At 41.6% G+C, this 13,897-nt stretch overlaps 1 protein-coding gene across 2 annotated transcripts in view; it reads left to right on the top strand.

The window, feature by feature from the left end:
• Positions 1-233: 233 nt before the first annotated feature.
• The window catches only part of SEC62 (SEC62 homolog, preprotein translocation factor), a 37,634-nt gene continuing 23,970 nt past the window's right edge, over positions 234-13,897 (top strand). The window contains exons 1-3 of one of the 2 annotated variants that reach the window (XM_062212013.1): positions 234-334; positions 9,444-9,552; positions 10,663-10,768. In XM_062212013.1, coding sequence (XP_062067997.1) covers positions 299-334; positions 9,444-9,552; positions 10,663-10,768 — 251 coding nt within the window. In that variant the 5' untranslated portion in view covers positions 234-298. Of the gene's footprint in view, positions 356-9,443; positions 9,553-10,662; positions 10,769-13,897 lie in introns of both variants that reach the window. The other variant, XM_062212005.1, reaches the window with a different exon arrangement.

Raw genomic sequence — 13,897 nt, 5'->3', positions numbered from 1 at the left:
GCCCAGGAATCTGTATGTTAGCAGCCTCCCAGGTGATGCATACGCTCAGTTTTGAGAACCGAGGGCTCTTCCCAGCCTGCCACGGCCGCTGATCCACTTGACGTCCCCAGGCCCAGCGCTTCTGCAGCTCCCGCAACAGCAGCCGCCGCCGACGCCCGCGGGCTCGCGGGGCAGCCGGTCTTCCCCGGCCCGGCGCCGGCCCGCGGGTTACATAACGGGCCGCGAGGCGCGCTCTCGCGAGGTTTCCACCGCCCCCCTCCTCGCTCCACGTCAGAGGGAACCGGGCGGAGCGGCCAACATGGCGGAACGCAGGCGACACAAGAAGCGGATCCAGGTAGCAGAGCCGAGCCCTGGGGTAGGGGGCTTCGACGCTCTCGAAAGTCGAAGGAGCGGGGAAAGCCCCCTGAAAGGGCGAGCGGAAGCGAGGGCGCGGCGGGGCGGGATTGCGCCGGGAGGCCGCCGGCTGCAGGCTGCGTCGATGTGAGGGGCCTGAGGGGGGGGCGGCGTTGGCGACCGCGGAGACGGAGACCGAGGTGGTGGTGGAGCGGCTGGGGAAGGAAGGAGGCGCCGCGCTCGGAATCTGGTCGCCGAGGCGCGGCTGCCGGCGGAGTTCCTGTGGCGGCGCGGGCCGGGGCCTGCCCTGGGAGGTCGGCTTCCTCCCGGGCGCAGGCACGGATCCTCCCCGGGGCTCCTCGCCTCCCTTCGCCCCTGTCTCCCCTTAGCTAGCCCGAAATGAAGGCCACGGTAATAGGGGCAGAAGGAGGCGGAGGACTGACCTAAAGCGGCCAGTTCTTTGTGCGCAGGACTCAGGAGGAGCGATGATCGAGGCTCGGTCCGCTGCCCCGGGGGCCGGGAGGCGATCTCCTGATCCAGATGTTCCGATGCGGTTGCCCTCCTTTCTCCTCGACGTTATTAACTGAATCGTCCACTTGAAGCTTGCTGGCTTTCCTCCCGGCGACACGGTGTAAACAAACACAACCCCTTGGGTGCTGCAACGTAGCTGGTGGCGCCCGGAAGCGTCCCCTAGGCCAGTGTGTCATCCTCGAAACCTACATCACCTCCCTCCCGCATTCCACCTGCGTGCCGTTTGTGCGTTTCTCCCCGGCAGGCAGCCCCCCCTCCCCACGCCCCCGCCCGGTTCTTGTTTTTGGCCAAGAGGATTAAGTTTGTCAAACATCTTAGACTCAGGCCGTTGGTTTATTAGTCGTCTCGTCAGCTCCCTTGCCGGGAAACCTTCCTACATCATAAATTGATAGCTTGTAGTGAATTTGTTAATATGTTCATCACAAATTGTTACTGTTGTCTTCGTGTTCCTTACTATTTCATTGTTCATAATGACTTTTCTGTCTTCTGTTTTATCCATCTTTTTTTTTTTTTTAAGGTTTATCCGCTTATTGGCCTGCCTACAGGTGTTTTGAGCTATGCAGATTAAAATTCCCCTGAAACCTTTTAAGTGCTATGAGAAAGATAATCAATGATCAGGAAATTTGTAGTTTGGCATAATTAAGAAAGTATTTGTGAAGGGGGAACAGAAGGGAATTAGAAAGAAGCAAGTTCCAAATTTCAGACCGTTGATAAAACCAGTGTGTGAGGTCAGTAGAAGTGTCTGATTATATTGTCACTACTCCTTTAAGATTTACCTGGTCTGACATGGATAGAAAGATGTTATTACAATGTATGTTGAAGTGTTTGCCTATTTGTACTTACTGCTTAGTTTTAATTTGGCAGCGCAATCTGATGACGTGTTGTACACACTTTTACAATTTCAACTGCCCTTTAGTGTTCTGAATGTTCATGTTTGTGAGTAGCTGCTCCTATTTCAGTTGTGCCCTTATATTGAACTGAAAGGTAGAGCAGACGACTGTGGGGAGAGCTAAAACTGAAGCCAGGCTGTGCCGTTTTGTACCTCGGATCCACCAGTTATTAGCTGAGAAACTTTGAGCAAGTTACTTTTTACCTTGATATCTGCATCTCTAAGAAGGGATATTGACCTCAAAACATACATAATTCCATACTTCTTAGGACTGTAGAGTTGCTCTAAATTATTAAAAGTGCTCATCACATTACCTCCCTTTTCTTGGCTTCCAATCCCTAGGATAAAGGATTTAGTTTGGATTTTTTTTTAAAGTTGTATTTATTTATTTGCAAGGCAGAGAGCTCTCATCCACTGGTTCATTCCCCAAATGCCTTCAACAGCTGGGGCTGGGGCTGGGGCTGGGGCTGGGGCTGGGGCAGGTGTAGGTGTGAGCCAGGAGCCAGTAACTCATCCAGGTCTCACCTAGGTGGTGAGGACCCAAGTACCTGAGCTGTCACTGGTGACTCCCAGGATCTCATTTGAGCTGGGAATTGAACTCCAGCACTCCAGTGTGGGAAGCTGGCCTTCATAACTGCTGGGCTAACCCTTACTTTGGCTTTTGTTAAGCATTCTTTGATATGCTAAAGAAAGATTAGCAGGAATCTATTAAGTAAACCCTTAGGTTATGAGTTATATTTTGTTTATTTAAGGATCTAATTGTTAAAAATCAGCTTAGCATACTACAGAATGAAAATGAATGATTTTCATTTTCCCCATCCTTAAAGTTTTCTACATGACTGAGTAGAATGTTTGTGGGAGGTCTTGGAGGTACTGTTTTTATTCAATCTCTAGAAAGTATACATTATCATAGGAAATTCCCTAGTTTTTTCTCCTAGAGAATCAGAAACAATAATATTGATGTTACTTGAGATAGGAAGATCAAGTGTAATGACAAAATTAAGAGTTTAAGTTACAGAAGGCTTCTATTGTAGGACTTTTCAGGCAAACAGTGTGCAATATCAGCAGAATTTCCTGTTATTACTCAGTGTGTCATGTTTAGAAAAGGTTTTTATGTTTAATAAATTTGGTGACCCTGAACTGTAATTGTTCGTTGGGGGAAAAGTGTTTGATGTAAACAAATTCAGAGTTTTTTTAAAAAGTAGCTAATTTACTTTTTCTAGTGCAACATAATTTCAGATTCTAATGTCTCACCAAAGTTGGAAGTCAGAGGATGTTTATCACATTTTCTTTTTGAATTCATATTATTGGTCACTGAAAACTGTGTTCATTGATACTATATTGTAAAATTTTAATGACTGATTCCCAAAAGAGAGTAAGTGATCTCGATTCAATTAATGAAACAAACAGTTTTATGTTACTTAATAAAGGCAGTTCTGTAAATAGAGACATATAGCAACTTCATTTAGATTTATGAAGTGCTGCCTAATAGAAGTGTTGACTTAGAATCCTGCTGTCATGAAATTCTAGACTTGATAGGTTCTAGTAGGGTTTGTTTGGAATCCTTTTCACAGATTTGGTCTGATACAAAGGCAGAGTGGAGGGCCCAGAGCTTATCTTGCCCAGCACCCTCCATTTTACAGATAAACAGGTCCATGTGACTTCTCCAAGGATCACTCAAGAGAGTAAAGTGGGGCTTTTACTTACCAATTAAATTTTCTTTGTAATCTCACTGTTGACAAAAACAAGTTATTTTGAAATATTTTAATCCTGGATTTTTTATATTGTATAGTATAGCATAAACATACAGTTTATTCCTGCTAAATAGTATCTAATATCTGCTTATGTGTAAAATACCTAGTTTAGTTTGGGGACTTTTTTTTTTTTTTCTTTAAAGATCCATTTTATGCACTTGAAAGACAGGGTTACAGAGCGAGGTAGAGACAGAAAGGTCTTCCATCCAGTGGTTCACTCCCCAGATAGCGGCAATGGCTGGAGCTGCACAGATCTGAAGCCAGGAGCCAGGAGCCTCCTCCGGGTCTCCAACAGGGGTGTAGGGGCCCAAGCATTTGAGCCATCCTCCATTGCTATCCCAGGCCACAAGAGAGAACTGGAACGGAAGAGGAACAGCCAGGACTAGAACTGGTGCCCATATGGGATGCCGGCACCTCAGGCCAGGGCTTTAACCCGCTGTGCCACAGCTCTGGCCCCTTGGGACATTTTTTAAGGATTTATTTAATCAAGAAAGAGATGAGATAAGTAGAGAGCATTCATCTGCTAGTTCACTCCCAATGGCCTACAACAACCCTCAGCTAGGGAGGGCCACAGCCAGGAACTGGGAACTCAATCCAGGTCTCCCACATGGGCGGCAAGAACACAATCATTTGAGCCATTGCTACTGCTTACAAGGGTGTGCTTTGGCAAAAAGCTAGAGTCAGGAGCAGAGCCTGGTATCTATCTGGTCTAAGAACTCAGAGATGGAATGTGGACATCTTAACCACTAAGCCAAAAACCTGTCCCTAGTTTTGGGGCATTTAAATGACTTACCAGTAGTTGCAACTTTTAGTCTTTGGAACTTATTTTTGCATCTGTCCTCCTGGCAATAAAACTGACATATAATGGGCTTATGTGCTTAATTTCGAGAAAGAGAAGAAAGCAAAGTTTGAGACTGTATAGCTGTACTATACAGGTATTACTTCTCAGAACCTTCTGAAGAAAAGAGAAAGAACTCAGGAAGGCAGTCCTAAATCTGGGAACTATCCCCAGAGACTTAACAGAGGGCTCTTGCAGTTACCTAGCAAACCTGTTGCTAATGAGGCAGTATAATATGTAGGAGTGAGTGAAAGTATTATAGAAGAGTGCTGCTGTAGCCCAGATACAAACTTATAAAGCTTTGTTGATAATGTACTATGAAACTTCAAGCAACTGATTTATCTAAGGTCCCTCCAGCTTTCAGATTTTATTCTGTGTGTTTACTATTTGAATTTTCTCAAGTATTTTATACTGCCTGTATAAAGATAAAAATTCATTATTTGTAAACACACAGTTTTCTTTTTCCCAGTTCCCCACTGGTAGATCAGATAAGTATTTCTATTGGATATAGTTTAAAAGTTCTTCTATAGCAGAAAGTCTAAAATTGAAGCTTGTGGGTTACTTTTTCTTGATCTAATTTCTTTCTCAAAAAGTTTTGAGTATTGGCCAAAACAATGGTTAGAAATTGTAACTTGTTTTTCATTATAGCTTTTGAGTGTTGATGAATTCTAAAGTAAAAATGTTGTTTGTGCCGGCGCCGTGGCTTAACAGGCTAATCCTCCGCCTTGCGGCACTGGCACACCGGGTTCTAGTCCCGGTTGCCCCTCTTCCAGGCCAGCTCTCTGCTGTGGCCAGGGAGTGCAGTGGAGGATGGCCCAAGTGCTTGGGCCCTGCACCCCATGGGAGACCAGGAGAAGCACCAGGCTCCTGCCATTGGAGCAGCACGGTGCCCGGCCGCAGTGCACCTACCGCGGCGGCCATTGGAGGGTGAACCAACGGCAAAAAGGAAGACCTTCCTCTCTGTCTCTCTTTCTCACTGTCCACTCTGCCTGTCCAAAAAAAAAAATATATTGTTTGTTAAATCATTTTATAAGAATGTTCTAACAAAATCTGGATTTAAATAATTTTTTTTTTTTTTTTTGGACAGGCAGAGTGGATAGTGAGAGAGAGAGACAGAGAGAGAGAGGAAGGTCTTCCTTTTTGCCGTTGGTTCACCCTCCAATGGCCGCTACGGCCAGCTCATCACGCTGATCCGAAGCCAGGAGGGAGCCAGGTGCTTCTCCTGGTCTCCCATACGGGTGCAGGGCCCAAGCACTTGGGCCATCCTCCACTGCCTTCCCGGGCCATAGCAGAGAGCTGGCCTGGAAGAGGGGCAACCGGGATAGAGTCTGGCGCCCCAACCGGGACTAGAACCTGGTGTGCCGGCGCCGCAAGGCGGAGGATTAGCCTGTTAAGCCACGGCGCCAGCCAATAATTTTGCATTATAAATTGGTATTTAGATACAAAGACAGTATAGACTAAATGTATTGGTTCTTAGTTTCCTCATTCTAAAGCAGTTGTGTTCATTGATTGAGATAAAATGTTTTCTCAAATTTGAGGATTATTGGAGTAGTTTCTCTTTCTTTGTGAGTGCTGATAGTCCCCAAAAGACCCCTAATTCTAGTTAGACATCTTCTAGAAAAGTTAGGAATAATATCCTGTTCACATCAAAAGGAAGCAGAGAGGGGAGGCACTATAGACCAATGTATAAAGCAAAAAGATAGTTTGATGCCCTCTTCAGGCTGCAGCAGGGGAACAGTGAGAATGAAGACTCCATGCAGGATTTCTTAATAACCAACTTCTGATGATTTTTTTTTTTTTTTTTGACAGGCAGAGTGGACAGTGAGAAAGAGAGACAGAGAGGAAGGTCTTCCTTTTGCCGTTGGTTCACCCTCCAATGGCTGCCGCGGCCGGCGCGCTGTGACCAGCACACCGCACTAATCCGATGGCAGGAGCCAGGTGCTTCTCCTGGTCTCCCATGGGGTGCAGGGCCCAAGCACTTGGGCCATCCTCCACTGCACTCCCTGGCCACAGCAGAGAGCTGGACTGGAAGAGGGGCAACCAGGACAGAATCCGGTGCCCTGACCGGGACTAGAACCCGGTGTGCCGGCGCCGCAAGGTGGAGGATTAGCCTGTTGAGCCGCGGCACCAGCCTCTGATGATTCTCATGGTACTCTTTACAGCAGTCTGCCTTTCTGGCTCCATAACCCTTGCAGGTGGCACACATTATTCTCATTAAAGACAATCTGACATATGGATACTTAAAGTTATCAGTAGACACATACCAGGATTTCTGTGTTTGATTATACAAGAAATTATCCAAGTTCATGTTTTCTTAGTCTTTTCTGGTTCTGTTCATTGTGCTTTTACAAGGAGGGGATGCATGCCTTAAACTTATGAGTAAGGAAAACAAGGAGGGGATGCAGTTGTGGAAAAGCGTGGTGTACATGAAGTTAATTGTTAAATAAGATTTTTAAATGTTGTGGATACATAATAGTATCAGTTTCCCTATTGCATAAAATGAAGTCAATCTTTCAGTCTTTTAATATATTTAATATTCCATCAGAGTTTGTATGTGGTGCCTTTGTCAGCAGCAGGAGATTTAGTACGTTTATGTCTATGTTCAGTAAGTGGTTTCATTGAGTTAGTATGAGCTAAGATATATCATGCCTGAAATGGTTATGTTCTCCAGAATCACCTTCCTCCTGCATTTCTTCTATCTGTAGAACTGTCCTTTCCAATTTAGAAATTGATCAATTTAAAAATCTGACATCGTTTACCTAGCCAGTTTCTTTTAGTCTTTATCATTGAGTCCTATCCTACATTTGAAATGTTTCAAATATGCATGTCTTCCCATTACTGGCCCAGTATCACAATTTAATTGACTAGTACAGTAATTAACTAGTTTCCCTGACTTACACATTTCTTTGCAATTCATCTTACACGCAGCTACAAAAATAATATATTTTTCTCATTCATGTCTTTCTATTTAGAAACTGCTAGTGGTCTTTCTGCTATTTGCAGTGTAAAGTTAAAATTTCTCAGCTGCCCTTGAACCCTCTTTAGTGTTTCATACTTGCAGGTAACCTTCCAGTACTTCTTCACTGGTCTCTACTGGAGCCAAGTTCTGTGCTTGCTTTTAGTCACAATGTTTGTGTGCTTCATTTAGTCTAGCACTCTTTTGGGAAAGTGATAATTGCTGCTTTTAATATTATGGAAAAGTTAGGTATCCTGCCTTAGGAATCTTTAGGTATTATAAGATTATAGGTAAACATTCAGTGTGTGTTTGAATAGTTTGTTTATTCAGACTTCACCACCACAGTTATTTTTTTTCTTCTGAGAAAGAGATTTATTACAGATCTGTCAGGAGATGGGGAAAACCAACAAAACCTATACTCTTCTCACTATTCAGAAATGGACTTGGGAATTTATGGACCTACAGTCGGTGGGACATAACTGAGTAAAACTAGGTAGAATATCAGAGGTGCAGAGTAAAGGGCCTCCCACAGTTCTTAACTAAGCACATTCCAGCAAGAAGTTATCAGTGTTAAAATTGGTTTCTATAAACCATTTATAGTGTCATTGTCTTCAACTATTATAGTAGTATTTTTCTACTATGTGAATATATAGATATTATTTATTAATAGAGGATGCTCTTAGTGTATTACACAATTAAATACTATCACTTAACATACATGATTCCAATATGGATTAATATATTTTAATATGACTTCAAAAATTTTAATAAGGAATTTTCATATTTATTATGTCAGGAAATATATTTTATAACTAGGCCTCCAGATCATTATGAGTGAGGTAGATGTTAGTGAACTTGGAATGTTAAATTTTGATTTACAATTTTTTAAGATTCTAGTTTTATGTGATTTTTTTTTTTTTTTTTTTTTTTTGGACAGGTAGAGTTAGACAGTGAGAGAGAGAGACCAAGAGAGAGTTATAGACAGAGACAGACAGAAAGGTCTTCCTTCCGTTGGTTCATTCCCCTAATAGCTGTCATGGCCGGCACTGCGTACTGATCCGAAGCCAGGAGCCAGGTGCTTCCTCCCTGTCTCCCATGCGGGTGCAGGGACCCAAGCACTTGGGCCATCCTCCACTATCCCGGGCCACAGCAGAGAGCTGGACTGGAGGAGGAGCAACTGGGACTAGAACCTGGGGTGCCAGTGCCGCAGGTGGAGGATTAGCCAAGTGAGCCACAGCACCAGCCTATTTGATATATTTATATAAAGGTTTTTATTTCATAAATATTTGTTATTTACAAAAATTGTCATCTGGGTTGAGTTATCTGAGCATTAATTTTTATTGCCACACATAATACACAATTGATAATAGCAGTGTACATAACAGAAAATTTGGGGAAAGCGATGGGAAAAGAAAATAGAGAAGGATTAAAACAGCCTTTCCAATACTGCTCTGTCAGTACACTTCCATAATCAGTTTCTCAAATGAGATAGTAATATCTCTGGTTTTGCATTTATTGTTTTTTCCTCACCCTTATTGAGGAAGAGAACAAAACTGAGAAAGGAGTATCTACAATCACAAGGGGGAAGGAATGGACTGCAAATCATCTCCCTCTCAGTAATTCTTATGCTGCCACGTTGGGAGCTATCATTGGTTAATTTGAGAACTCCCATGGACTGTTATCATTGTTTAGGGCATATGTCTTTAGCTGTTGTTATTTAACATTTATTTATGGCAGCTGTTTCCACTTACGTTGACATTTAGGCACTTAAGTCAACATCTTATCTTTTAAATTATTGCTTTGTGGCTTGTAAAAAAAAAAAAAAAAAGAAGAAGACTATACAAGAGAGAAAGTGAACTGGTACCAAGTAGTTATACTAGTAGAACAATTCAGATGCCTCAGAGTTAAGGCCTAGAAGCAGACAGGCTTCACCTGTATCAACTTATATTTGAAAAATGTGTAGTAGTTAAAAATCTCTGTTTTGTCTTTTGTATCCATTAGCACATCTGCTCCCAAGAATGTTTGAAAGCAAAGCCTATATACTCTACTTGAAATAATTACAGAAAGGATCTGTAAATTACTCTGCAGAACCAGAATCTCTCAAGTAAATGATTACACAAAATTAATATTCTTATGTTGTAGGAAGTTGGTGAGCCATCTAAAGAAGAGAAGGCTGTAGCCAAATATCTTCGATTCAACTGTCCAACAAAGTCCACCAATATGATGGGACACCGCGTTGATTATTTTATTGGTAAGATTATATCAGTGAAACCGTATTAGTTTACTTATCCTATGAAGTTACATAAATTTGGGGTATATACAGTCTTAGAAGTTCTTCCAAGTGTTAACTGTTGAAGCTGGTGTTGGAAATGTAGCAATTCTTTTCTTTTATGATTGAAAATGCCTATAATAAAAAAAAAGTAAAAGAAGGTGCTTTCTAAATAAGATTTATTTTCAGTGTTTTAAAATAATACCATTTATTTAGATGGTATATGTACATGTAACTAAAGCGGTCCTTTGATTCTACACATTCCAGGGGTAGAGAATGATAAAGTTTTCAAACCATTTGCTCTGGCACTGACAAGGCAACCATAGGCAAGACTCAAAATTTAGTAAATCTGTAGCAGGCTAATTTTGAAGTTGATAATTTTGTATGGCCCATGAATAATGTTGTAAATATCCAAATGGTCCTTGGTAGAAAAAAGGTTTCCCCACCCCAAAAGCTAATGTCATCTATGTGTGTGTGTGTGTGTGTGTATTTTACAAATAATGGTTGAGTTTATGTATCTTATCAATTAAAATTAGATTGCCATATGGAATAGAAATTTATTTTTTTCTTTAGTGTTTATTAGTGATTTGGGTATTTATATTAAATCAAAAATAAACACACTTATCTTAAAATCTAATATATTTAGCTGCTTCTAGTTACAGCAATAGGTTTTTCACAGAGCTTATTTATCTGTCAGTGGATTACAGTAAAATTTGATAAGAATTGTCATTACTGGGGAGGAGATAGGATGGTTTTGATTTGTTAATATTACATGTGATTATTTGATAAGAATAATATTGGTTACATCTAAATACTGGGAATGGGGTGTTGAGAACATCTCTCCATTAATTTGTTTTAATTAAATTTATTTCTGAATGCTTTGTTTTCTAGCATTATTGTAAAAAATATTTATCAGTATGTTTCACAGAAAGATATCAATATGTTGAGGTTTGGAGGAACTGTTTGTGATCATGTTAAATTTAATATTCTGTTGCGCTTGATTTGTTTCTGTTGCAATAATTTGAAATTTGATTTATAAAATGATAGATATAAATTTCCATGCATATTAAATTTAATAAATTTTTTCTTTAGCTTCAAAAGCAGTGGATTGCCTTTTGGATTCAAAGTGGGCAAAGGCCAAGAAAGGAGAGGAAGCTTTATTTACAACCAGGGAGTCTGTGGTTGACTACTGCAACAGGTAGTGTTTATTTCCTAGTGAAGGATAATATAAATGATCATTTGAGTTTTCTTTCTAGTCCTGGAGTTACTTACCTATTCTCATCATCAAATGCAGCTTATATTACAGCAGATCGCAAATATACCATGCATTTGTAACCCAGATTTCTTGAGTACCTCTGGAAATGCATTTGTTATTAGACTATTATATCTAAACTGTATATAATTTTTCATTAGATTCTATTAGTTTTGTGTATTTGCCAGGCCTAGTTAACAAAAGGCAAGCAATAAAAATTAATATGCTTGTCCCTGGGTTAACAGAAAGTTCTTTCTTTTGTAGAGCAAATGATGGAGAAATCTTTTTTCCAGAACTTTTAACTTTCTTCCTTTTAGTACCTATACCCTGAACCATAACCCAGATACCATTCCCTTTTTAATTTAGTGGTTGTTAATGTAATAGTCCTTGTAAAATCAAGGCAGCTGCAAAATCTACTTCGTCTCTTTTTGAGGATTTCAAGATGAAGTACATATAATACAGTAGCATACATACTTTTCATAATATCTACTTTTCTTTTCAGAAAAACTTCTGATGGCATATAGTGTACCTAAAAGACAAAAATGTTCTTCCTCTTAGAACTGTGATTATTTTCTTTTCATATTTTTCCTTTGTTTACTTAATACATACCAAGAATGTTTCTTAATAGATACTTTTAAATTGTTTTTCATGACACATAAGTTTATAGGGAATTTGGGATTTTGTATTATTGTACATGCTTAATAGTGTTTGACAGTACTTACCTAATATTTTGTTTAATGGCACTTAAATTTCAACCGTCTGACAGCCCTTTTAAAAGCCACTATTTCACAACCTGGTTTCTTAAACTGTCAAGTTAAAGACTTATCAAGTATTTCATTTTTTAAAAAAGTTTTATTTATTTATTTGAAAGGCAGAGTTATAGAGAGGCAGAGAGAGAGAGAGCGAGGTCTTCCATCCACTGGTTCACTCTCCAAATGGCTGCAATGGCCAGAGCTGTGCCAACCCAGAGCCAGGAACTTCTTCTGGGTCTTCCACATAGGTGCAGGGGGCCCAAGAACTTGGGCCACCCTCTACTGTTTTCCCAGGCCATAGCAGAAAGCTGAATTGGAAAGGGGCATCCAGGACTCAAACTGGTGCCCATATATCCAGGATGCCAGGGCCACAGACGGGGGCTTTAACCCGCTGCACCACAGCACCAGCCCCCAAATATTTCGTAGAATTCTTAGTTGCCAAAGACTAGAGGTCACTAAATGTACCCATTAGAAATGATAAGTTTCATCATTCAGACAGGTACAGCCAATACTTGTCCCTTTTTTTTTTTTTTTAAAGATTATTTATTTGAAAGACTTACATAGAGAAGGAGAGGCAGAGAGAGAGAGGTCTTCCATCTACTTGTTCATTCCCCAAATGGCTGCAACAGCCAGAGCTGCACCGATCTGGGAGCTGCACTGATCCGGAGCCAGGAGCTTCCTTTGGGTCTTCCCACGGGGGTGCAGGGGCCCAAGTGCTTGGGCCATCTTCTACTGCTTTCTCAGGCCATAGCTGGATTGGAAGTGGAGCAGCTGGGACTTGAACTGGCGGCCATATGGGATGCCGGCACTGCAAGCAGCTTTTCCCGCTACGCCACAGCGCTGGCCCCTTACTTGTCCTTTAAAGCAATTTGTCTGATTAGAACTAACTTGAAAGTGCAGTCAAACCTCTTTGACTCAAAATAATTTTATTTTTTACATATAATTTAAAAATTAAGAGATGCAAATTTGGAAACTGGGGCACAGAGAAGTTAAGTGCCTTGTCCAAGGTCATACAGCTAGTAAGTGACAAATCTCAGATTCTAGATCCAGCTCTTAACCATTGCACTCGGCTGTCTCCTCTAACAAAATAAGGATGCACTTAATGGGGCAAAAACTAAAACTGATTTGCCTGCCAATACTGTTAACTTGGGATATTCATCTGTGGGCCCAAACCTCTGAGGAGAGAGCCAGTATTCATCTACATACCTTGGCCCTTTGGGAGCCTTTGTGCCTTGTTTAATGAAAAGCTCAAAAGATCTGAATACAAAGACTGTCCTTGAGGCACACTGATTTTTCATTGTATATTTTACTCCATTCATGTTAGGTTGTTTGTACTAAAATAAAGGAGAGAAGGATGACTCTACCTAAGATCTTCACAGCCTCTTCTAATACAACCACCAAGTCTTCTTGATGGCCAGTACCCATGAGTTCCTTCGCAACCAGAGACAAAATCACAGAGATCTTGTCTGGTTTCATTTTCCAAAGCAGCTAAATAGACTTGATGGAGGGAAAACAAAGGAAATTAAAAAAAAAAAAAATGGAATGATAACAAAGCAGCTTTTCTTTTAAGATTTTGTTTGTTTATTTGAGAGATAGAATTTCAGACAGAGAGAGGGAGATACAGAGAAAAAGGTCATCCTACCACTGTTCACTCCCCAAACGGCTGCAATGGGCAGAGCTGGGCTGATCCAAAGCCAGGAGCAATGAGCTTTCTCTGGTCTGCCACGTGGGTGCAGGGACCCAAGGACTTGGGCCATCTTCTGCTGCTTTCCCAGGCCATGGTAGAGAGCTGGATTGGAAGAGGAGCAGCCTGACAAGAACCAGTGCCATATAGGATACCAGTGCCGTAGGTGAAGGCTTAGCCTACTACGCCACCACGCCGGTCCCTAAAGCAGTCCATGCCTTTTTCATGTATGAACTCTTCAGCCTAGTTTTCATAAGACTGTCTCATCAGCCTCTAGTCCAATAATGTCCTTTATTTTATTTTTCAGATTTTTATTTATTTATTAGAAAGTCAGAGAGGCAGAGGCAGAGGCAGAGAGAGAGAGAGAGAGGTCTTCCATCTGCTGGTTCAGTCCCCAAATGGCCGCAGTGGCCGGAGCTGGGTTGATCCAAAGCCAGGAGCCAGGAGCTTTTTCCAGTTCTCCCATGCGTGCAGGAGCCTAAGTACTAGGGCCATCTTCTACTGCTTTCCCAGGCCATTAGCAGTGAGCTGGATTGGAAATGGAGCACCAGGACTTGAACCGGCACCCATATGGGATGCTAGCACTTCAAGCAGAGGCTTTACCCACTATGCCACAATGCTGGCCCCAATAATGTCCTT

Source organism: Lepus europaeus, chromosome 2 (genome assembly GCF_033115175.1).
Source record: "Lepus europaeus isolate LE1 chromosome 2, mLepTim1.pri, whole genome shotgun sequence".
In the NCBI taxonomy this organism is placed as follows: domain Eukaryota; kingdom Metazoa; phylum Chordata; class Mammalia; order Lagomorpha; family Leporidae; genus Lepus; species Lepus europaeus.
This window is presented reverse-complemented; position numbering and strand designations above follow the sequence as displayed.